General features: G+C 41.8%; 2 protein-coding genes across 4 annotated transcripts; one reads left to right on the forward strand and one right to left on the reverse strand.

Moving 5' to 3' along the window:
• Positions 1-1,308: 1,308 nt before the first annotated feature.
• Positions 1,309-4,459, reverse strand: LOC105915655 (perilipin-2). 3 transcript variants are annotated; one of them, XM_021309159.2, is made up of 6 exons: positions 4,308-4,457; positions 3,976-4,183; positions 3,031-3,113; positions 2,704-2,953; positions 2,495-2,631; positions 1,309-1,695 (listed from the first exon to the last, which is right to left on the reverse strand). In XM_021309159.2, the coding sequence occupies exons 1-6, from the start codon at positions 4,368-4,370 to the stop codon at positions 1,366-1,368; spliced, it is 1,071 nt and encodes a 356-aa protein (XP_021164834.2). In that variant the 5' UTR covers positions 4,371-4,457; the 3' UTR covers positions 1,309-1,365. The 3 variants fall into 3 exon arrangements, with proteins under 3 accessions (XP_021164834.2, XP_021164835.2, XP_021164836.2); XM_021309160.2 differs by having other exon boundaries at positions 1,436-1,695; positions 2,488-2,631; positions 4,308-4,458; XM_021309161.2 differs by lacking the exon at positions 1,309-1,695 and adding an exon at positions 2,086-2,173 and having other exon boundaries at positions 4,308-4,459.
• A 1,225-nt stretch (positions 4,460-5,684) lies between these two features.
• LOC105923827 (WD40 repeat-containing protein SMU1) lies at positions 5,685-24,863 on the forward strand. Its single transcript, XM_036137008.1, has 12 exons — positions 5,685-6,090; positions 10,675-10,885; positions 12,264-12,416; positions 12,508-12,624; positions 15,872-15,994; positions 16,453-16,572; positions 16,798-16,914; positions 17,060-17,187; positions 19,377-19,503; positions 20,923-21,084; positions 22,433-22,585; positions 22,771-24,863. The coding sequence occupies exons 1-12, from the start codon at positions 6,065-6,067 to the stop codon at positions 22,867-22,869; spliced, it is 1,536 nt and encodes a 511-aa protein (XP_035992901.1). The 5' UTR covers positions 5,685-6,064; the 3' UTR covers positions 22,870-24,863.
• Positions 24,864-24,873: the final 10 nt, after the last annotated feature.

Consider the following 24,873-nt stretch of genomic DNA (forward strand, 5'->3'; position numbering starts at 1 on the left):
GTCTGTTTCATACAAGATTACAACCGCTGAAAAGGTTTCATTTGGTTTTTGATTTGATTAAACTGAGCCAAACTACAGTATGATGCACTGACTAGATGAAGCCAGATGTTAAGTTCCTTCTAGCTCCATGGTTCAGTGTGCCCAGTGTCATTTATAGCTGCTGCAGTTTATTCAGTTAATGTTTAACCATGCCTGCAGAGTTATCCTTTCTGGTTCATATTCTACCTGTGGTTGGAGTGAAAAATACTTTACCTGTGTAAAGGATAAGGCATTTAACACACAATTCAGACACTGCTCAATTTCTTTAATCCATTAAAGGTGACTAAAGTGCTAAAGTCTTAGCACTACTTTAATGTAATTGGTCTGAGTGGGCAAATTTCAGGTGCTTTGTAAACATTACTGATTAGATCACGTTAGATGTTTTACATTTTTGAATTAAATCATAGGTTTCAGAGCTTTTCAAGGTCATGCACTAGGACATTTAGTCCAAACTCAATGTCCAAGGCAAGAGGACAAGTACCTTTATTCTCAACAAGATGAACATGGAAGATGTGCATTTGTTCATGAAGCTTTTAGGCAAAGCTGTGGGAGTATCATGCTGGGAAGACAGGATCTGGTCAGTTGATGAAATGTGCTAGTGAGATGAAGCACTGAGGCTTTGGATTTGCTCAGCATCAGGATAGTCCTACTGCGCCATCAAGTGAACAATATCAGGCTGTTAAAAAGAAACAGTATGAGGCCAGTAAATTGTGGCCATGATCGTATAGCTTGATTGAAAAGGAAAGTGGGTGGAAAGGTGATAAATCTGCTTTTCTTCATAAGTTTTTATTCCAGAATTTCCCCATTGTGGTGCAATAGAGGAAATTATGACTTTTATATACCAGGTAAATCTTGGAATCAAGTCTAATTTTAGCTAGTATATACACACATGGGGATACAAAGCTATGGCTCAGTGATTTACAATTAAACTACCAGAACACTACTCACAATTGATCTAAAATACTTGGACACCGATGAAATGAATGAGGCAGAGGAGCGACAGCAATTTTAAACAAGCTGAGTCTGTTGAAACACTTAGCTGCCCCTTTGAATCAGGACAACTCTGTTTTTGCATTCGTTTTGTGGTATAGCTGGCTTTCAAGTCTTTGAACACCACACAATGAGTTTCGGTGTTAAAAGAGAAAAAAAAAAAATTGGCTCACTGGACACACTGCTAAATACAGAGCAATCCTGAAGGAATTCTACAAAGGACCTGATTTATAAGATGATAAACAAGCTGGCCTACAGAAATGAGAATCAAACTTCATGAACTTTAATTTTTAATATTTCAAACAGTTTAAATCCAGAAATAAATAACAGTGAAACTTAACGACCCACACAACTCTTGACAAAACAGCCGGTATCAAACACAGACGTCCTGGTGGGCCTCATCCGGAAAGATGGCGTGCTCTGTGAACGAGCCTGGCCCTTGGACAGAGGCGAGGCCCCAGCAGCGCTGACACGGCCTCTGCGGCGAGTTTGTTCTTGCCGGGATGACGGACAGCTCAGGTTGTACATCTGACTAATGAAGAAGAAAACAGAGACCGCCTGATGCTGCAAGTACTGAGGTAGTCCTTGGAGGCTCCACACCAGAGTCTGACAGCTTGTCTGGAGGTCCTGAACCAAAGTGGCAGATCTGGATAAGCTCCCCGTGATCTGTTGAGGGGCGAATAAAATGTTAGGCAGCCACAGTGGAAATGCTGGTGTACAGGTCTTGCTCAACTTTTTACAAGCCAATATGGGACCGTATTTATCCCCAAGCTAGACTTAAAGAAATGAGGATAAACACCAAAAGTGCATTGTGTCAATATCCATGTTTAACAAAGCGTTAGTCTCACTACATGACAAGCCTTGCTGCTAAACCAGGTCCTGGAAAAAGAGGAGTCTCCCCTGTCTGGACTGCTGAATAATTGTAGTAAAGAGCTTGAGCCCTTTAACCACCAGCTTCTCCTTACAAGTTCTCTATATTTATAAAAAAAATATATAATAATAATAATAATAATAATAATAATAATAATAATAATAATAATAATAATGTGACTCAACTGAATTACCCTTGCCCCTCTATTGGCCAGCCGCCTCAGACCATGAATATAACTTTACCACAGGGAAACATGGCGATGGCAGCATCATGCTGTGGGGATGTCATTAAGCAGGTTAGATAGACATAGCAGAAGGAGCAAATTCTAATTTTACAATTTTTTGGTCAAAGCTGAAAACCACGTCCTTCTACATCATAATTATCCTCAATTTTGTTCATCCGTCACAACATACCCTGAAGCTCGTGGTTGTAACATGACAAAGTGTAGGACTACTTTAGCTAGCCGCTGACACTTAACCCTAAAGTACCTTGAGAATGTTTCCAAACCAAAAGATTTAAAAGGGTCAGTGGGGTTGAAAAGATCGTTAACTACACTCCGGGGTCTTCCCAGCTCAAACTGTACTCACAGCACACCTGAACAGAGTGGATCTTTGAGCCGACCGTGCGGTAGCTCCTCCTACACACTTTAGCCGTAAGCTTCATCACTCTGCCGGGGTAAGTTCCTGAGCGGATCGTGGCCTCAAAACCTTCCACCAAGCGGGCATCTTCCTCTGGAGAGGGGAAACCAAAATTAGTCAGAATGGGACAAAGATCTGCCACTGGGTAGAGACTCCCCTGTTTACCTTTCTCCTCTTCAGGTGGTGGAAGCACCTGGTCCACCAGAGCCTCTGACAAAGTTAGAGCCGAGTCCAGCCCCACACTGGCCACGCTGATAGCCCTCTCCACCAGCGACAGGGTCCCACCGTCCTCCCCCTGATGCAGCCTGCTGATCATCCACGTGACCGTGTGTGGCACACTGCCAACAGTCCCGCCGGCTGCAATACACACCACATCCCGAATCTCGTTCGCCTTGTTCTTGGCAGCAGCAACAACCTGTGAGATTGAGATCAAACCCATTACAACCATCACTCTCTTTCAGTAGAAACACGGCGTTCTTTTATAGAAGATACCTCATCCGGGGCCTTCAAGAGAACAGGGAATGAAGTCTCCAGCCAGTCAAGACCTTTGCATGCAATGTCATTTGCAGCAGAGACTACGGAGAAAAACCAGAAGGTGCTTTAAAGACGCGGTCCAGGGATGCGCTTTTGGAAAGACATTTATATTCACAATTTCAAGCTGGGTAATGAGGCATGCGTTTCCACTGTGTGAAATCAGAAATAAAAAACTTCAAGAAAAGGTCCACGTGCGTTTTTGGTCAGTGGAATAGGACTGAGCCGATCAGCTAGCAAACATTATCAAGTGGCAGATTTTAATTGAGGCTTTTCACCGCTGATGAATTCCTGCAGAAGTAGCAAGTAATGCAAGACATGTTACAACAACTTATGCCTTCAGTCAGGACAAAGTACATGTAGAAACCATGTAGTGCTTAAAGCTGATTTTATCTTAATTAAATGCACACAAAAAAAATTAGGACATGTTATTGCAAGTTTTAAAACCTGTCAAACTAAGTTTGATTTTACAAAGGGAACTGTCCAATAGCATCAGTATCAACTTAAATTTTGAGACTGAAAATTAAGGGTTATGTAATAGGAAGGCATCTGAATTGCCCCTAAATGTGGATTTTAATCGTTTTAACCATTATAGCAACATGTGGATTTGAATAAATAAACGCAATTAAAAATTGTTTAATGTTTGTCTTTTTAAAAAAGTACACTCATCTGCATTATGTAAAACATGATGGGCATTCTTAAGAGTCAATTTTAAAAAAATTTGTCTAATGAGTTTAGAAATTAACTTTTTGATTTGCTCTGCTAGAGTAAAATGACTTCATAATTATGTAAAAGTATTGAGATAAACCTGCCGATGAAGAAGTCTAAGCTTCAATCATCTTCTCCGGCCCTGATGATCCTTGCAGCGGCGGCGGCAGCATAAACCCTCCCTCACTCTCAACTCACTCTGCGGCTCCAGCTGAACAATGACGGGCGAAGCTCTGCTGCAGGCCGCCGAGCTCACAGCGATCACTCCGCCCTCCAGCGCCTCGCACAGGGACCTCAGGCCGGGGCTGCTGCCTTTAGCGTCTCTGTACAGGACCGACAGGGAGGCGCAGGCTGAGCGAACCACGGGCAGCCTGGCTACCCGCGCGGCTGCATTCGGCACTACTTTCTGAATAAAACGAGGAAATGAAATGAGGGAAAGAAAAGGTCACCAACCAAAAAAAAAAAAAAAAAAAAAAAAAAGCCAAAAAGTCAGAAAAAGTTAATTAACGTCCGGAGTTTATTTCACTCACCTTGTTGTTATTGTTCACGGGCATCGTATTGCACCTTTCGAACACCAAAAATGTAGTTAACATGTAAACCGAGGCTTCCTGTGAACACTTGACCTGCTTGGGAAAAGGTTCAGAGCAACATGACGCTCATTGCTCAGGTGTGCTGTTGAGGGAAAGCTCCCAGCTCAAATAGCGCGCTGGTGTCATTAATCAGCGCTCACCTGTTGTGACGGCTACCCCTCTCGCGAGAGCTTAATCCATCGCCCAATAATAATAACTCTACTCGAGAATGACCCATGAGAAACTTTGAGATGCAAATGGCCGGTGCATGACGTTCTGAAATATTATACATTTTTAGGGACCTTAGATTATTTAATGATAACATAAATGGGTTGCAGGACTGAACCCTCGTGGGGGAAGTTCCCATTAGTTTGTGAATCTTTAATGCAATCACTCGGCCACCACAACTAACAGCAAACCTGCATCCGAGTTGATTTAGGCTACACAAATCCCTGTGATCTCCTTAACTACACGACAAAGCTCACCGAACAGGGATTTTAGATTTTTGCCTGCCATTACAAGTGAGTTGGGCAAATAGGGCTTTTAGCTAAAGTCGATCCAACACCCGATGAACAGATCTCTTGCTGCTGTGCAGGTAACAACAGTTTTGATTGGTCCGGGGAAAGGCAACATGGGAAATAGGAGGAAACATAAATCATGTAGAAATGTGGACATAACAGATAAAGCCCATCACCCTCAGCTACTTTATGTTCTTATAAATGTCCTTGTGAGGTGTGTTAAACATCATTAACCATTGCATAAATATATAATTTCTCTAAAAGCAATGAAGCAAATATTAAATAAAACAACCCCGGATCAAGAACACAAATATGCTAACAATGTAAAAGTCTAATTCTTGCTTTGATCTTCTAAGCATCTAATGATCTAATGAGCTTCTATGATTTAGTATTCTTATTTTTAACGTGTTTCTAGACGTATTCTGGTAAAACACAAATATGTACCTGCAGTCTAGACAATTTTAACATTGGATACAGACAGGTATAGGCTGCGTGAGCAGGTTACATCAATCAATATATAGGAATATATGAATTATATTCCTGATTCCTGAGATCATCATGACTTTGAGTGGTCGTACATTAAATTCGCTTGCTGCTGAACAGATGAACCTTCTTAGTGAAGGTGCAAACATGAGACGATCAACACTCGCAGCTTTAAGACTTTAAATCCATTGTGTTTTATCAGAAAAAAAGAAAGAAAGAAAAAAAAAACAGAACCCCCGCCATTAAGGACAGACGCGTCCAACTCTGCATGCCGATATTCATGACAGAGATGGATTTGGGTGGGTGGGTGGAAGTGCTGCCGCACGGTGGATGCACGCTCCGACCCACGTGGATCTGTCCGTGCTGCTGATGCTGATGCTGCTGGGACTGCAGCTGCCGCATCCCGCGCCGCCCCGCACTCAACGTGCTCCGAAACATCTGTAGGAAATCACCTTGCGTCACGGCGAGGGAGGCGCGACTCTTGACACCTCTGTGTGCGTGCCGGGGGTTTGAGACTGCACCCCCCCCTCCTTTCCCCCGACCTGCGAAGAGTATAGGAAACGCACGAGACGGACGGCACGTGCGGTGGGTGGTCTCCGACTCGCAGACTTCACGTGGCTCCAGCAGCGAGAGGCGCTCGGAGACAAGCCTCCACAGCGTCAGTCCGGTGCAGCAGCAGCAGCAGCAGCAGCAGCAGCAGGAGGCAACATCCCAAACATGGCTGTGGAGCTGGAGCCCACTGAGTAAGTTCACGGCCGGCCGCCGAAGCGCGATAAATCGGAGAAAATGTACATTAAAGGTCAGGGACGTGCAGAGACCGTTGAAGGGGCAGGTGCTCAAATTTAAAAGAGGGCACATGGGGCACGGATTTAAAACACGATACAGAAACATACCTTGCTATACATCCGGCTGAAATGTACCAACCCATACTATAAAGAATGTAACATGGAATCAAGGGCGTAGGTTTGATTTGAACTTTGATTTGAACTTTAACCCTAGGGACACTTCATTGCTCTGACATCATTGGTCCTACGCAGTATGCATGCTCCTATTTCTTTATGCTTGACTTGAGCGTCAGGGCGCGTTTCTTCTGTCTAAAGAGAAAAGCAGTATATCTTGCTACATTTATACAAATTTTATAAGCACGACACACACTAGATGCTGTTTGTTAATCTGGTGGCCTAGTGGTTAGAGCATTGAGCTTGGGTCCCAGAGGTTCTGAGTTCAACTCCCACAGACTACCATTCTGGGTCCCTGAGCAAGACACTTAACCCCGATTGCTCCCCTGGCCCCGCACACTGGCTTGGACCACTGCTCCCCGAGGGGATTGGTAAAGATGCAGAAGTGAATTTATCCATTGTGAGATCAATAAAGTTCTATTATTATTATAAATTATAAAGCAGCGTCTGATCTGATGAACGTTGAATTGAGACTTTTTTCCCACTTTGAAAAAGTTTGCATTTGAACTTACCAGCAACAGAGACCTATCAATTTTTACCATCTGCAACATTCCAAACACATTTCTTACATCATATATCTGAAGAGTAGATAACAGCTTCTCCTTACCTACATCTTCTCAGACAATTAAATTATTTCCCTAACAATAGTGAGTTGTCGATGTTTAAATGTGCAGTAAATCTTAATACATAAGGAGCATGGAGGACCCAATACTGTACTTTGAGTAAGATTGGTGACACCAAAACTGAATTGTTTCATGAGTGGTTGTCCATTTCATCACTCAAATGAGAACCACATACTATTGGTATATACTAGTAAGACTAATAAAGAACAGCAGATAAAACTTTAAGATACGTTAAGGCCTATATTAAATAAATTTTACGACCATATCAACAGATTAAATACTTTTTACTTTTTTGGTGTACCAAATTACCCTCGTAATGAAGTAATATTTTATGGATTAAGTCCCTGATGATAAGAATGTCTAGCTCCGCCCCTGGTTTGCACTAATTTACTAATAGACAGTGTGGAAATCTTTGTACAATAAAAGCAATGTAAATAGTGTTCCTCGGTTGTATTTGTCGTAATTCTAATTCTAGAAGTAGAAATAGTGAAATAAATAGCACTATCATTTTGTGAAATCCTAATTACGCTATTATAAATAAGTAAAAGTCTAAACAAAATATAGCAGTTGTTTAGGCAGCATATAGTGTTGTTGTGTTGTATATCATATAAAAGAAATATCACCTGCTATTTATACCTGAACTGCATCAGAGGGTCAACAAAAAAATTAAACAATAATAGCAACGAAATATTGGTAAAAGGGAAACCCTCACCTTTTCTTTTTCAGGCAGCTGTGGCTAAGAATCAGAATTTTTAATAGCCTACAGTCTTTGCTTTTCCATCTTTCCAGCCGGCTTCAGAACTCCAGCCTGGCACAAAATATTTAGTTTTATAAAACAGATTAGGTTTCTGTTGATAAATGCATTATACTAGATGCTATTTTGAGATGCTAACGTTGGTTACTTACATTTCTCAAGTTCCATAAATCAAAACTCTCTCGCCTGCTTCTTTACAGAACTGCACTCAGCAGCTTTCACCTATTTTACTGCAGATAATTCGTTTCTTAACTGGGACTAGTTCCGTAGCCTAGTATTAATTGTGGTAACCACAGTATTCCTGTATGATAACTGTAAAACTGAAATCTCCGCTCCAAGCAAGCACGCACACGGACAGACTAGAAAACAGCCAATCAGAAAGAGGGAAGGCGGGATTTAAAGCAGTATAACCAATGACAGTGGAGTTAAACAGCACAGAGCACATTCAAGTGTGCTGCAGATTTAAAGGGGCAGGACCACTGAGCTATATTATACACTGGAGTGCTGATTTTGCCGAAAAACTGAAGTCACTGGCCGCCATCTTGCTACTCCCTACTCTCACAGAATCCCATAGAATTTGGTTGCAACAACAAGCAGTTTTCTGACTGTGTGAAAATATTTCACAGGTAATTCTACAGTCAGTGGATGTACTAACACTATTAACTACTAGGAAATTAGGTGCTGAAATATTTTACATGTTATTCATATTAAATATATGTATATATAAGTATGTGTATATGTATATATGTATACACATATGTAAATATATGTTTTTGTACATTGTTATTTATATATTTATAAATGTTAAACATATATATTTAAATTAATAAAATGCAAAATATTTCAGCACATGACTTTCTCAGTACTTGATAGATTTAGAACATAACATAAAAGTATATGGCATTTGACATTTTAAAAGTCTTAAGCCCCCCCTGAACATGAGAAAATCCTCGTTATTCGATGCTGTAGCGCACATATTCCCTAGTTACTGGGGGGAAATAGGGAGTACCAATATGGCGGCTGGTGGCTTCAAAGCGACTCGTTCAAACAGACGGTGATTAGCACTCCAGTGTATTATATAGCTCAGTGGGCAGGACAGACTGGCCAGCGTGAGGCAGCGGAGCTGGGAGCTGCGAGAGGAAAAGTAGGGCAGAGTGAGGGTACGTTATGTGGATCATGTAACCAGCCACGGTAGATCTAAATTATTATTCTTTTGGACATGCACCATGCACACACACACCAACAAACACGCACAAAAAAAAAAAAAAAAAAAAAAAAAAAAAAAAAAAAAAAAAAAAAAAAAAAAAAAAAAAACCTGACAAAAGGGCACTTTGGGCACCAAGGGGCAAAGGGGCAGGTGCTCAAGCCCCCCCCGCCCCCCCCTCTGCACGTCCCTGTTAAAGGTGATGACAGAGTGAACAGAGATGTCTGGAATATGTGGTGGTCCTTATTGCGTTATGTTTTGCGCTTTAACTTGGGAAATAAAACCATCGCGTGGTTTTGGGAACATTTTTAGATGAAAAACAAACAAACAAACAAAACAAAAAAAATAAAAATAAAAAAAATAAAAAAGCAAACGAGACTTTGAGCTTTTCTTTGTCATTTTATTTTAGCAGCTTTTGTAGGCATCTCTTGATAAATGGTAATTTTTTGCTCGTTTTGCTGCAAAACGTGGATTTATTTTGATAGCCATCATCCACGATCCACATGTGCCTGTTGATCTAACGAATGCTCCTTGCCTGCAAAGGATGTGTCAGGATGCACGCAGCAGCCTTTTAAATGTGGAACTGTTGCTTTTAATTCACATGCAGGATATCATGAATTTGATCACACAATGTTTTTGAGAGGCAGTAGGTGATTTGTTTTCCCAGCGTGTTCTTAAAGTCGTCATACGCCTTGAACGTTTACATATTTACATACTTTGGGTTTTCTGTCAGGGGCAAACAATAGAAAACAGTAGATGATAATTGTAATTGGGAAAGAACCGGTTGCAGTTTTCAAAATGTTATGTTTTATAACCCTGCTAAACATGTATAAGTGTGGCTTACATTTGTACAGAGCCACCTTTTGCTACAAATATAGATCCAGTTCTTTGGGGTATGTCCCTACCAAACATAGAGACTAAAACCTTTGCCTATTCTTCTTTGCAGGATAGCTTAAGCTCAGTCTAATTTGACAGAAAGTATCTTTGAACCTTAAATTCCAAGTCTTCCCACTGATTCTCAACTGTAATCAGGGCTGGACTTCTGATTAACTATTCTGAAACCTTAATCTGTTTTGATCCAAGCCATTACCTGTAGCTCTGGCTGTGTGTTTAGTGTTCTTCTCCTCCTTAAAGATGAATCTCTACCCTCGGTTTCAAGTCTTTTCGCAGCATCTAGCTGACAGCCATCGCCCACAGCATGATGCTCCCATAACCAGGTTTCACTGCCTGCTGTGTTCAGGGTTTACTAAAAAGTTCAGTTTTGGTCCCTTCTGACCTTCTTTGCTGTCTCTTCTAAAAGCTGCTGCAAAAAACTTTCAAAAGTGCGTTTCACTTTGCCTCCCACTATGTATGGACTGGATTAATGTAGAGCATGATTAATATTTCTGTGTATTGCCCATCTGAGCCCTGGACTGAAAATCACCATGGAGCACACTCCACGTTTTCTAGACTTTCATTCATAAAAACGAACATGTATCATTTTCCACCCCCTTTGTAATTTTGCACATGCTTATCTATCACATAACCTCCAAAAGAAATACACCGAAGTCTGTTATTGGAGAAGGAACCAGTGCTTTTGCATTGCATTGCATTACATGACTGCCCCGCAGGTGCAGGTTTCTTGGCAAAAGTGCTGAAGTAGATCAGTCTTTAGCAGGTGGCCTTAAATAGGCCAGAAATCCACGCGTTGCCTTGGACCAGTGGGGGTGCTAGGTGGCCTGCGGCGTCGCGCGAATAAATCTTGGGGAAAAAGTGTTTAGAGTTTCCTGTTCTCTGTGTCTCTGCAGCGTGATCCGTCTGATAATGCAGTACCTGAAGGAGAACAACCTCTACCGCACGCTGACGACCTTACAGGAGGAAACCACTGTTTCTCTCAACACGGTGCAGAGCATCGAGAGCTTTCTGGAGGACATAAACAGGGGCCACTGGGACTCCGTTCTGCTGGCCATCGAGTCTCTCAAGTTGCCCGACAACACGCTGATCGACCTCTACGAGCAGGTGAACTTTTAGCGGGCAGTGTTTGATTGTATTACAACGCCTTGAACGATGGTTCACGTGCCTCGAACGTTTCGCGTACTGTCCCGTTACGGCCAGGAGATTTAATCTGTTTTACCAGGATTCTACGTAGACCAACCCAAAGTAGTACATCATCATGAACAGGCGGGAAAATGGCACAATTTTCCACATTCGTTACAAATAAAAATGTGAAAAGAACAATATATATTTGTATCCAGCCCTTTTCATTTCGATGCTCCTAAATTGAATCCAGTCCAGCCAACTGTCACAGTGGAGTCCACCCGTGTGTCATTTTATCTCGGTCTGAAGGCGGCTGTTCTGTTTTGGCCTCAGAGGCTGGAGATAAAGTTGAAAAGTTATTAAAAAATATATATTTTAACCTTTGATAATAAACCTTTGATGATATCAATCAGAAGAGGGAGGAAAAAGGCCCGTGACAGTTCTGAAGAAGCTGCTGAGATAGCCATCCATGCAGCATCCATTCAGCAAATTCAGCCGTCATGGTCGATCAGGAAGAAGAAAGCCACTGTTAAAGGATGGCTAAAGATCTGCACTGCAAAAATAGAACTAAAAATAAGAAAATATTGCTTGAAATGAGAGTATTTTTCTTTGATTTGAGCAGGTAAATAACATTATTTGCCAGTGGAATAAATTTTTTTACACTTAAAATAGGAAAAATTCATCTCCATCATCTTATTTCAAGTGCAGTATATCTAATTGTCTTATTTTAGGGGTAAAAATACTCATCCCATTGGCAAAAAGTCCTATTTACCTGCTCAAATCAAGGACCAATACATTCATTTCAAGAAAATTTTACTTATTTTTAGTTCCCCTTTTGCAGCGTGTCTGCAGTTTGCCGACAGGCCACACAGGTGAAACAGCAAACATGTGGAAGTAGGAGCATGGGTCATATGACACCTAAAGTTAACATTCTGGCCAAAAAGCAAAACGTTATGCTTAATGGAAAACTAACACTGCACGTCATCACCCCCCCAAACACACCATTCCCACTGTGAAACACGGGGCGGGCGGAATCATACTGTGGGGGGTGCTGGCAAGAAGTGGGGTGTTAAACGCAGGGAAGTTGACGTTTTGAGATGCTCTCTGTCCAGTCTGCCTCTAGTTTTGGAAAGCATGTAGAGTTTCTACTGCCAAACACTCGCAGCTGGTATTTTTATTTGTGAACAAATTGAAAATCGTGAACATTTTCATCCCACCTCACAGTTGTGCACCACTTAGTGTCGGTATTTGACATGGAACACACTCGTTTATAGTTGCAATGTGACAAAACGTGAAAGCGTTCGAGGGGCGGCGACCGTTTTTGGGAAGATCCTCCGATCACCACGGATCTCCTCCACAGGTTGTGATGGAGCTCATTGAAATGAGGGAGGTGGGCGCCGCCCGGTCGCTTCTCCGACAAACCGACCCGATGATCGTGCTGAGGCAGACCCAGCCAGAGAGGTTCTCCCGCCTGGAGAAGCTGCTGACGTGTCCTTACTTTGACCCCCGTGAGGTTAGGAACCACAGACGCGTCATTTCTCCAGGACAAACAAAACGTACGAGGGCGTAAGGTCCGAGTCACCATCCTTTCACTGTCACCGCAGGCGTACCCAAAGGGGAGCAGCAAAGAGAAGCGACGCAGAGCCATAGCTGAGGCCTTAGCGAGGGAGGTCAGTGTGGTGCCTCCTTCCCGCCTCATTGGGCTCCTGGAACAAGTCAGCGTGAGTACAGAGATCGATATTCTTCTCAGCACTCGCTCCAATTACATGCCAGGGGACTTCATGTTATTGATGTAGCACTCTTTTATTCGTTTCCTCTCGTTTTTTTTTTCTGTCATCGCTTTAGTTTTTCGTCCTACGGCGTATTATCTACACCTTTATAGAAGTTACGTGTGCCTTCATAGTTACTGTGAAACACCTCTGTCATCTTCTAATTCTGCAAAAACATAGAGGGTTGCTCCAACATAAGAACCGGTCTGGTTCATTTGCTAATTGTTTCCACGTTTTTTCCACCCGCATTCAGAGTGTGTGCGTTAATCAATCGAGCAGTCTCATACGGAGTCTGTCTGTCACCCACGCTAGGGGCCTGCCCAGACGTCTTGGATGCTTAGACAGATGAGTTTTGGATCCCAGCTGGGACCGCATGTCGGTATAACAGCAGATAATAGAAAGGGGTTAATTGCCGGGTTTATCAATGGGAGGATTCCTATTTGATGACAAGGGAATACAGTTTCTTGGAAGCTGCACAGGAAAGGTCTCTTCTTGGTACTGTTAGATTCACAGGTATAAAAACCAGTGATGTGTACAAAAACAAAACAATGGATGTCCTAGCAATGTCGCTAATAGGCACATCTGATCAGACCTTTTCTTTGTGCATCCAGCACATGTTGATCAGAGCAAAGCTCCAAGAATACTCTTTCCCTTCTGACGAAGCTTTGAGGTCCTCAGCGTTAAAGCCGCCTCTCTCTCTCTCTCTAACTTGGAAAAGGGTTCTTAACCTTCAGATCGCAGACTTCAACTAAACCTGACCAAAGGAAGGACATGGTTTCACACACGGAGCCTACATCAAAACAACACTTTAAAATACTTTTGAAGACTGCTAATTATCATTGTGATCATTTCAATCCTGTAAACATAAAAGCCATTCAATGCATAAAACAGAATACCAATTGTAGCATGTGTAGCACGGTCATTGTTAAAATGAAACTATAAAAGAATAGTGGACTAAAACTTAGCTGGAAAGAAACAAAGCCGACATCACATAAAAAACTGGTCTGCTGGCTTAACAGAAACTCAAGGAACTCTAAATGAAAAAAATAGCATTACCTTTTCTGCAAGATTTGGGGATGTGGAGGAGAAAAGGTTCAAAATGTCTCATCTTGTTGATAATTACTTACTTGAATTGATTTCTGCTACTAAAGGCTGCATAATAATTTCAGTAATATCTTTTCTGTATTAAACTGAAGGACTTCAAAGCATTCATGTAAGTTTCAAAGAGTTTGCCCAGCTCATGTCACTCCTAAAACATGATGTACTTGGGCTGTATAACAGGCCACATTTTAGATTTTTATTTCATTTTAGCACACAAAGGATCCCTTTTGCTTGGAGATACTCAACAGTCACTTGGTGACTATCAAAATGAGAACGTATATTATTTGTTATTTGATCAAATCAAATCAGTTCTCTGCCATGTAGCAGTTGGAGTAAAATGCATACATCAGCACACGCTAAACCCCGGCTCTGTAAAACACTGAGGATTCTGGGAGAAATGATTGCTTGACTTTGCTCAGAAAGTTCAGTCCCTGCTGGGCCCGTTTCACGATCCCGCTGGTGTTCTTCTACCCATTCCGACAGTCAGAGCTCTCTGAACTCAGGAATTTAAAGGCATACTATGCAACATTTTTCAGTTAATTAATGTGTTCCATACCGTTTTGGATGATTAAATGAGTCATTTCAGGTTGAACAAAAGTTTTCTCGGCCGCCCTGGTGGTCTGTGGGGGAAATACCGTACTTGCAATTGCAGGAGCCCTCGGCCCGCACCCACAGGCTCAGAAGTCTCGTGCAACACCGCGAGAGTCGGTCTTGCTTTACGGCGAGAACTCCATGTGTTTTTGCCCTGCCATTCACTATATGCACGCGCGAAAGCAACAACAAAGAACCGCCTGTTAACCTCAAATAAACATGCAAGCATATCGAGTTTTTATTATTATTATTATTATTTTATTTAGTTTTTGAATGTTGGCAAGGCGGTAGCGTGAGTTTGGCGAGGCGGCCGCCAAGATAGCGCTGCGGGAAACCCTGATGTTCATACCTTCATTGTGTTAGTCATTGTTTGTACTGCCGTTTTTTCCACTTTTCGTTGCGTTCGCCTGTCTGCTAAGCTCAAAAGAACCGCGCCTGGCTTGACGGAGAAACCAGAACAGCTGAGCATCTTTATGACAGTGCACTTTTACTTTCGCCCTCTGGGGGGAGCCTCGCTGGAAAATCAACCCCGGTTGCATAGTATACCTTTAATGTAATTTTCAGGTTTGATGGGTTTGTTGAAAGACAAGAGCTGGGAAGTTGCATGTTGAATGATGAATGCTTTATTTAAGTAAAGAAAACTAACAAAGGATGACAGGAACCAGGAGAACGACATGGATGAGACCAGAACAGGGTAGTATGACGGAGGACCTGATAACTAGTAATGGCTGAACTAACTAAATATAAAGGGAGGAGACGGAAGGAGCAGCAGGTGGAGTAGATTACACAGGTGGGATGAGTAAAAGTCAAGTAAGCAGAGGGAAAGGAGGGCAGTGAGCTGGCAGGGTAGAGGATGAACTGAATCTAAAAGGGAGACATGAGAACGGCCAGATATGAAGAAAAAAACTTGCTAAACTAAGGAAGAGAAAGCATAAAATAATAACAATAATTCAATAAGATCTACTGGAACTACTGAAATCATAAAGAAAAGAAGCAAACAGGAACCAAATCTAACCAGATGCACTATTAACATAAATACTGAACAGAAAACTGAACTAATGACAGAAACAAGGATCTAAGGATAAACAATAATGAAAGTGCAAACATAAACAAGATTACAGGATCCCCGGGGAGATACAAAAGTAATCAAACCCCTGGGGGATCCTGACAGTAGTTCTCTCTCTCTCTCTGCATAGATGTTGACATGTTGTGACCCCCAGAAGTCGGTGATCATCTTTTGTTTTCCCCCATGTTGTCTATATGCCAACAGTCCTCTAGTTCTTCCATGTAGATTGGTTTATCATTCACACGAAAGAGTCAAACTCTTCAAATTTAATGTTATTTCCTTGTACAAACTCTTCAAATTTAATATGTTATTTTCCTTGTGCAATCACAGTAGTGAGTAACTGTAAACTGCAATGGACTGAACACACAGCCATGAGGGGCTCCTGTGCCCAGCTTGACGGTGTGATAGCGCTAACTTTTTATGTTGTTATCCCCGTTGCAGTACGTGAAGCGCCAGATAACTTCGGGTTATCTCACCCCTGAAATGACCATCGACACATCTGAAAGCAAGGAGCAGCGTGTGGAGAAAGAAAGCTTCCCAACCCAGCTGTACCGCCACATAAAGGTACTTAACAAAGATCCGCACATCGTTGTATAGATCTGTGTCAAAATGTTTGGGCAGTGAATGTAGAATGTGGTGGTTTCTGGTCCATTTGTGGTGAGTATGAGCGTGTTAAGTTCTTAGTGCATTTCCTTTCTTTTGTCACCCGCTTCACATCCTGACACAAAACTAATTGCCTTTTTCACCCCAAGAAACCTCTTCCAGTCAGTTTTTGCTCTCGGCGCTAGCCTCTAGGAGCTGCAGGCGGCACTCATTATTGCTTTCCAGTGACAAAAATGATAAGTGAGAATGGTCTGCCCACGCAGCTGCAGAGCACTGGAGAAATGTATTTCTCCCCGAGGATGACCGGTGTTAGGTTCTTTTTTTTAATTCTGTTTATCTGCACTGCAGAAGAGGCTGTTTTTTTTTTTTTTTTGTTGCCAAGTTCTCAAAGCCACTCTACGTGTGATTTAAATATGCAGTTTGGACGCCGTTCTCATGTGGAATGTGCCCGGTTCTCTCCTAATGGCAAGTATCTAATCACCGGATCAGTGGATGGGTTTGTCGAGGTCTGGAACTTCAACAGTGGAAAAATTTGCAAGGTAAACATTTTTTTTTAATTCTATTATGTATTTATAGGTTTTATTTGCATTGATTTTAACATTGTTTAAACAATGACCTAACTTCTTGAAATAAGAAGAAATATTACAATCATTCCAAAACCATATGTGTGTTTGTCAATATCTGCTTGGCTTTAGGTTTTTAATGTTTCTTTCTTATATTTGGGTCTCTGTTTTGTGTATTTGTGCACAAATTGGTTCCTGCAGGACCTCAAGTATCAGGCCCAAGAAAGCTTCATGATGATGGACGATGCTGTGCTGTGTATGTGCTTCAGTCAAGATTCAGATCTACTGGCCACAGGAGCTCAGAATGGCAAAATAAAGGTCAGATTGGTCAACATTTCTTTTTTGTGTGGTATAAAAGTAAAAATCCAGTGTATGTGTCTTTGCTTTTGACATGCGTACTTAAACAGAAACGATAGCTTTTGCTAATAATCGTAACATATGTCCTTGCGTGTTGACGGGGAAGGTGTGGAAGATCCAAAGTGGCCTGTGCGTGCGGAGGTTCGAGCATGCTCACAACAAAGGTGTGACTTGTCTGAGCTTTTCAAAGGACAACGACCAGATCCTCAGTGCCTCATTGGACCAAACCATAAGGTGGGATATCATGGCATCCACAGCGGGCTCAGAGACGTACCACATGTTTAGATTGATTTAACGCTACATACAGTGCAATCAGCATTTATCTGCACCCCTTGTATGTATATGTATAACATGGAAATATTTAAAAAAAATGCAACCTTTATTTTGAGGCATTTTTAAGTGACTGTGCTGTTAGCAAAGTTACCGGTTTCATGATTATTGGCAGCACTGTGAGTTTCTGTAAAATACACACAACTGGAACATGTTTAAATTCACACCTTACTTTTCCTGTTTTGTCAAGGAATTTTTTTTTTCTATTCATAACTTCTTGTTTTCTTTTGGGTATAAATATGAAGCGACACAGAGGCCCATGTCTCTTACTAGTCGCTGGCCACTAGTCACGGCAGCATGGAATCTTTAAAATAAAAAGCGATTTTAAATAAAAGTCCGTTGGAAAATGGTCCAAAACATGCAGCCAAATCAACACATTAAGGGTTCACCGGGCCCCCAAGTCAACCTGCTTCCTTTGACATCTTAGTCCCCAGACCTAAATCCTATAGAAGACCCGAGGGGTGAGCTGAAGTAAAGGGAACATTTGGGAGAATGCAGGACTGGAATGATTTAGTGAGACTGTACAGAGTGTCAAATGTCAAAGATCCACCTTGTGAAATAATATATAGAGGACCAAGTGCTTTCCTATGGGTAAAAATGGGGTTTTACCAGTTAATAACAGCAGGGGTGAGTTATTGTTTCACAGGTGATTTTGTAAATAAATTAAAAAAGATTTCTTGAGGATTATTTCCCCGCTGAATAAATATACTAAATTCCCTTTTTTTGTTCTTTGTTTGAAGTTATGCCACTGCATTAAAGGTCTCGTTTAGTTTGAGGCGTTTCAGGCATCTTTAGCAATTGTGAGAAGGGTCCTGTTAATGCACATGTTCTGTATATACAGATATATACAGATTGTAGACTTATACATTACATTTAGAGCACCTAAAGTACAACACCTAGTGGCAGGAGAATCAGCTAAACTCTAAGAGATTTGGATAAATGTAAAAGTATGACAGGAATAGAAGCGAGATACGGTAGATTCCCATTGCTATTAGGAATAAGGGGAAGTGATTAAAAATGAATTTAAAGATCTACTTTCCAATGTAACCAAAGTATAAGGAAGACAGCGCTGTTCAGCTCCTGGAGTCTGGTGCAGAAGCACGACTGTCTGCAGTGGGAGGAAAGCGAGAGATCTTCCTGACCTCAGACATGATTCATAAAGGTTTGGAAGGTGCACATATAGGCATCAGCACAGCTCAAGGAAAGCTGTAAGTTTTTTTTTTTTTTTGCTAATTTAATGTGTTTTACTTACACAGCCCACCGTAAATTCATAGGAAACAGCAGCGTAGGCGTGTAACGAGTCAAGGGGAAAAAAATGTATGTAAAAGATCGGTGTACTTATAGTGATGCTCGGTTGTGGTATTGCGCTTCAATGTATTACTCTTTCCCAAAGCGACAGGCTATATGTGGGCATTAACAACACAACTGTACACAAGCTTTGCATTTCAAACCTGTGGAAATCCTATTCCCTACTTTCAAAGTAAAACAAGCTTCGAAGTAAAAAAAAAGTAGAAGCTGTGATAATCCTCATCCGTTTTTATCCGCTTGCATAAGCACATCTGCAAGGCTGCAGAGCCTCCGAGGTACAAGGATGTCTGCACCTGACTTCCTCCACACACACACACACACACACACACACACACACACACACACACACACACACACACACACTGAGTTTTCTTTCATTTTGAGGCGTTGAATGTTATTTCTGACTCCTGGGGGGTGTGGGCTGAGTCTGGAGTTGGAGGCACATGTGCTGTGTGGGTGCAGCTGAGGTACCATGTGCCCAGGCACAAAGCTGCAACGTGTTTCTCAAGCTCGCCGACCCTCAAGTCGGGAAAATTCTATGCACATCGTAAACCATCCGCCGGGAGACAAAGGGAATCCGTAAGCGTGAGGCGTTTTGTCACGGTTTAGCTCGTCTGCAGCCGTTCACCCGGCAGGAGCTAAAAATAACCCGCCGGCCACTCGTTTTGTCTGCTCTCAAGAATAATCCGCTCCTCCAGTAGGACGAGTGATAATAAAAACGAGTCATTGTTTGTATGCAGGCCCAGTGTCCCTTATGTCACTCGCTTCTTCAACATCATTTTCAGAGTCCATGAACTGAGGTCAGGCAAGACGCTGAAGGAGCTGAGCGGCCATTCGTCGTTTGTAAACGATGCGTTCTTCACTCAGGACGGTTTTCACATCATCAGCGCCTCATCCGATGGCACTGTTAAGGTAGGCTTCACATAAACCGTCCAGATCCACACTCCTGTTGTTCCATCTAGGATTCAATTCAATCTAGGATTGAAGAACAGGATAGATTCTCAGTCATCCATGTCATGATCATTCCAAAAAAAAGTAAAAAAAAACACAACAACTGGACTTTTTATTTTCTGAAGTTTGAAGACGTTTCGCTTCCAATCCAGAAGGCTTTCTCAATTCAAACCTTTCTCGATTTCTTTTGAATTGAGAAAGCTTTCTAGACATCCTAGATTTTTTTGGAACAAAAATCTAGGATGTAATTTATGGTTCTCGCCAAAAGTTATACACTTATCAGCAGGATAGATATTGTGGTGTTTTTAGAGCTTTTAATGATGCGTTGGGAAGGTTGCTGTTTTTATGGAGAAATGACATTGCATCATATAACTTCAGTTACTTTTTAAACACTAGAACTGGATTTGCACGTTTGAATTTGCTGTAGATATGGTTTTCCTACCCATAATTATACACACAAGCCTAAATCTAAACATGCAACCCTATTAATATTTGGCAGGATTTTTCTGAGCACATCGACCCAAGCGCTTGTTTGTCTCCATCAACACGTTCCGGGAAAAATTCTGCCTGGCAGACCGGGTACCGTTCATATTAATTGCTTTAATTGGTACAGACCCAGCTTTTAAGCATATTCAGCATTTTCAAAACATTCAAGACCATTCTGAACGTTTTTCTTTTTTTTTTTTTTTTTGGCCAGATGAGAAAATAAATGAAAATATCCACAGTGACAGTCAACTTAAGCTGAATAGACCTAAGAAAACTGTGAAACATGGTGGTGGAAGTGTAATGCTGGGGGGTTGTTTTGCTGCCAGCGCTGCTGGTGGTGGTTTAAAGAAGAACAAGGAGAAATTTTGACAAAACTGGGCATTCCACCTGGACAACCTCTCAAACACACTTAAAAATAGTAAAACAAGCTAAGATTAAACTACTGAGTCAATCTGAACCACGCTGAGAAGCTGAGTCCTTATAAGAAAGCCCATTAATATGAAATGTATCATTCATTCCTGATAAGCTATGGTGGGCTGGTGACCTGTCCAGGGTGTACCCCGCCTCTTGCCCAATGACCGCTGGAGATAGGCATCATACCCCCATCACCCTGCATGGGGAAGGTTTAGATAATGGATAAATGGATTGGTGATAAGAGGAGCGATCAAATATTCAACCAGAGTTATGATACCCTCGCTGATGTGTACAGTGTAGTTATTCTGTAACTTGCTAAGGGACACTTTGTGCAGGTACTTGTATGAGTTTGGGCCTGTATGTACAATTGTGATCCTGTTTGGATGAGAGAAAACCAACAATTAATTCACACGCGCCCATTTCTTGTTTCAAAAATGCACTCAAGGTGAAAAAAAATACTCTTTGGGTATTTCCTCCCAGATTTGGAGCACGAAATCCTGTGAATGCGTTCGCACGTTCAAATCCCAATCAGCGACGCCGGACGCCCCGGTCAACAGTGTGATTCCCCTTCCCCAAAACCCCGAAGAGTTTGTGGTGTGTAAGCGCTCCAACACGGCCGTCATCATGAACATGCACGGCCAGGTGAGAGCTCCGCAGCCTATCACACCTCCTCCAGTCAGCATGATTCAACTATATTATTTTTAAAAAATTAAAGAAATCAATGCGAGGTTTAACAGATTTACTCTTCATGAGGCTAGGAAAATATGGACATACAGTATGCATGTCTTGTAATTTACTCTTAAATCATTTAATAATGATTTTATTTCTTGTATTCAGTTAATGTTGACTATTGCATAGAAAATCCTCAAATCCACAAGTTTTAGAGACTAGAAAGTCTAAGTTTTATGCTTCTTTATGGGGAATATTAATGCTTTTGTTTCATCTAAAGATGTCTTAGTTTAGGCTGAACTTGGATGGGACTGAGGTTAAAAAATCCAAGTGGATGGGCTAAAACAGTCATATTCTCATAGGCTAAATTAGAAAGCATCTAGGCTAGGCTGATTTGAAATAAAATTTAAAGCTGACTGGACACCCAGTGAGTAGAGCAAATTAGTTTGAGCACAGTTAGGCACAAAGAGGAAACCATGTATTGCTGGTATGATTATTACAACAGTGGCCACTATTAAGAGCGACGGCAGTTTTAATATGGCTTTTGCCCGTAGAGTAATAGTTAAACGGTCATCCTGCCTTCCCTATGACAAAAAGCGCATGATTTCCAAAGCTAGCACAGCTTCAAATGAATACAAAGAACACGTATGATGTGAAAAAGTTCTCAGGGTAAGCAAGGATAAGCAAGTATGCATGGACCAATGGATGGATCGATAGATGGATGCACAGAGGGATAAATGTATTTAGACAAAGAGAGAGGAAATAAAGTCTGGCAATATAACCGTCCTTCCATACTTTTCAAAACATTTTTCCAGGCCTTAAAGAATCAAATCAGATGATGTACTATTCCTCTATCGGTCAGACATTTCAGGACCCTAATAGTGATTTGTTTAACTATTAGGCTCATCCTTTGCTAAAGAGAAAAAAATAAGATGAAATCTAACTACTGTTTTGCACAACTATTAAAGTATTAAATTCTTCAGTGCTGTCAAAACATCACTAACTTCATGTCAACATAGTAAAACTGTTATTAGAGATATCCATATTTGTCCAACCTCTACGTCTGCATGTATTCTGAATCTTTTTTAATTTTTTTTTGCAGAACACACTTTCATGACTTTTAGCTTTTTGGTCAACCTGGTCTAAACAGAGTGGTAGCCACCTGTTTTTAATGTTTTTTTTAAGAAAAAATAAAGTTACTTTCCAAAGTGTTAAAACTGACAGGAGAGTTGGGGGGGAAAAAAAAAAAAACTTTTCTTTTCCAACTAACTCAGAGAGTGGGTGGTATGGATGGTGAATTGTGCTCCGTCTTCCTCCTCAGACAGTGAAGACGTTCTGTTCTGAGCAGCCAGAGGGGGCAGGCTTTGTGTGCTGCGCCGTGTCGCCCCGCGGGGAGTGGATCTACTGTGTGGGGGAGGACTGCGTGCTGTACTGCTTCAGCTACACGACGGGGAGGCTGGAGAAAACGCTGACTGTAAGGCCCCTCTGCTGATACCCAACAATTACGTTTGAGCAAAGCCGTCAGCGTTCCTCAGCCGCCCATAACGCTGTCTCGTTGTCGAGCTGAGATCTTTCAGCAGAGGCAGTGAGGACAGCCTGTGGGGAGGGAGGGAGGAGAAATGGGAATGCGTACTGATCTGCATTCCTCTGCACACCCAGGTTCACGAGAAAGGCGTCATTGGCATCGCTCACCACCCACACCAGAGCCTGGTCGCCACATACAGCGAGGATGGCCTGTTGAGGCTGTGGAAACCCTAAAGTGTCTCCTGCTGCCTGCGGTGGAGGAGCTCGGCAGTCGTCTGCAAAGTTCAAAAACACTCTTAAAGGGACAGTTCATAGTTTTTCCTGTAAAGTTCCACAAAAGTGCTATACACAGCATCTTATCTGCAGTACGTGTTCATACAGTGTGGATCACAGATTAGAAACTCACACTAGATTTCATCGTTTAATATAGTAAAGCCAAAGAGCCACCTGCGGCTCTGGAACTGCAGGTTGCAGACCTCTGATCTAGCAGAACTGTGATCCACTTTCAATACATAGCTGAAGCTAAAAAGAGCTGCAGCCTGGTTTTTAAATCATTGTTAAACTATAACGAGAAAGGTAAAAAAAAATTTAATTGGTCCAATCTGTTATGGTGTCTGTAACCAGCGCATATCATCAGCAGAAACGTATTTAGCATTATGCTTTAAGTCCAGGAACCAGGACCAGTCCTTCTGGGGCACTGGCCCCCTGTTGGCCCCCCGTCTAGAACCCACCTGGAAATAACTTGTATCCAAAAACTGCCATAGGGGTTTAGGCAAACACTATTTAATGAAGCTTTTCACATATGCATTGAATGTTTATTTACACAACAACGCAAGCTGGAGGTGGTGCACCACCAATGGTCTTCCTGAGCGAAACCAGAACTGAAACTCTAACATGAAACCACGTTAGAGTTTAGGTAAATGTTTGTCCATATGGTTGGTGGTGCTCCACCTCCTACCTATTCTAAAGACTCCATCTTCTACAGGTAAGAAACTAACCGCTCATAGCCTTTTATCAGAGCCTCACTTCAAAAACCCTGAACGGTCACATTAAGAGTCGGGTGGAGTCGGTTTCTTTTTATATTGTCCCACAGCCTTCACCAGCAGTTCAGTTACTTTTTGTTAGTATATGAGCGTGAATTAAACGTTTTTTTAAAAAAGCAAGAAAATTCAGGATGCAGCTAAGAAGAACCAACCTTATATTTCCTTTTTTTTTGCCCTGACGTATAAGGTTCAGATTTTTAGTTATTTATACATCGTTTTTTCTAAGCAACTTGCCAGTTGACCGCTCTTTGTCGACACTTTTTAAGTCCTCCATGTTGCTCCTTGTGAGTCCAACTTCACTAGTGCCATTTGAACCCAACACTCTCATCTCTTCTGTCTATAACGGACATGGAAATGCATGATGGTGAACTGTTGTGAGTTTATTTACAATAGAGACTGCCTAATGTTTGGGCATTAAACTATATCAGGTATTTGATGCTTTATTGGTTTTGTTTTGTAAATGTGCTTTTTCCCCCCACCCCCATGATTCTCTCTGTGAATAACCTGCATGCTACCTCAGCTCACCGCCTCGCCATGGAGCTGCTGTAATTCACAAATATGCATGCTAAGTGGCAGATCCAGCCTCGTCTCCTGTGTGTTCGTGATAGCCGGACCAATTTGTGGTAGCGTTCCTGTGCATGGCTGCAGGTGACAGACCGCCTCCTACCAGGGTTTATTGTGTGTGTGATATTAAATGTTATTTATTACTGTTGCGCAAAGTCACTGCACTCTATTTTTGGTATACTATATTGTTTATATTATACACGTCTGGCACAGGAGAAAAAAGAAAAATAAATCCAAATAAAAAAATTAAAAAAACGATGTGCTTCCAGTGCCATTTGTTAACTCCTTGGTTAGTGTCAAGTTTGTTCTGCAATTACAGGCTTCAGCTGCCGGAGGCTGAATTTGGGCAACGCGCCAGTCCACAGGGGGTGATGGTTAACTGGGTCAGCGGGATGTTACATTTTTATTTTTTGGAGGATAACTTGAACAGGACATGGACACAGGTGTCAAGCTGCAAAGAGGGTTTCAAACGTACGTTTCGGTTCACTGGTCTTTTAATGAGACGGCTGTACGGAGCGCTGCCCCTCCCCCACCTGTTGCCACCTGGCTGAAAAGAGCCTACTACACTTTTTAGTCCCTTGATTACAAAAAAGATAAATCTGTTAATTTCTTGATGGTGAGGAAAAACCTA

Source organism: Fundulus heteroclitus, chromosome 5 (assembly GCF_011125445.2).
Source record: "Fundulus heteroclitus isolate FHET01 chromosome 5, MU-UCD_Fhet_4.1, whole genome shotgun sequence".
Classification (NCBI taxonomy): Eukaryota; Metazoa; Chordata; class Actinopteri; order Cyprinodontiformes; family Fundulidae; genus Fundulus; species Fundulus heteroclitus.

What these genes read in the sequence shown, in the direction of transcription:
- LOC105915655 (XM_021309159.2), bottom strand. Translation starts at nt 4,370, where the DNA reads ATGTTAACTACATTTTTGGTGTTCGAAAGGTGCAATACGATGCCCGTG. An exon ending in TGTTCAGCTGGAGCCGCAGA is followed by an intron (nt 3,114 to 3,975) that starts GTGAGTTGAGAG and finishes TTTTCTCCGTAG; the next exon opens with TCTCTGCTGCAAATGACATT. An exon ending in CAAAGATCCACTCTGTTCAG is followed by an intron (nt 1,696 to 2,494) that starts GTGTGCTGTGAG and finishes GCCCCTCAACAG; the next exon opens with ATCACGGGGAGCTTATCCAG.
- LOC105923827 (XM_036137008.1), top strand. Translation starts at nt 6,065, where the DNA reads ATGGCTGTGGAGCTGGAGCCCACTGA. An exon ending in TGATCGACCTCTACGAGCAG is followed by an intron (nt 10,886 to 12,263) that starts GTGAACTTTTAG and finishes TCTCCTCCACAG; the next exon opens with GTTGTGATGGAGCTCATTGA. An exon ending in GGCTGGAGAAAACGCTGACT is followed by an intron (nt 22,586 to 22,770) that starts GTAAGGCCCCTC and finishes CTGCACACCCAG; the next exon opens with GTTCACGAGAAAGGCGTCAT.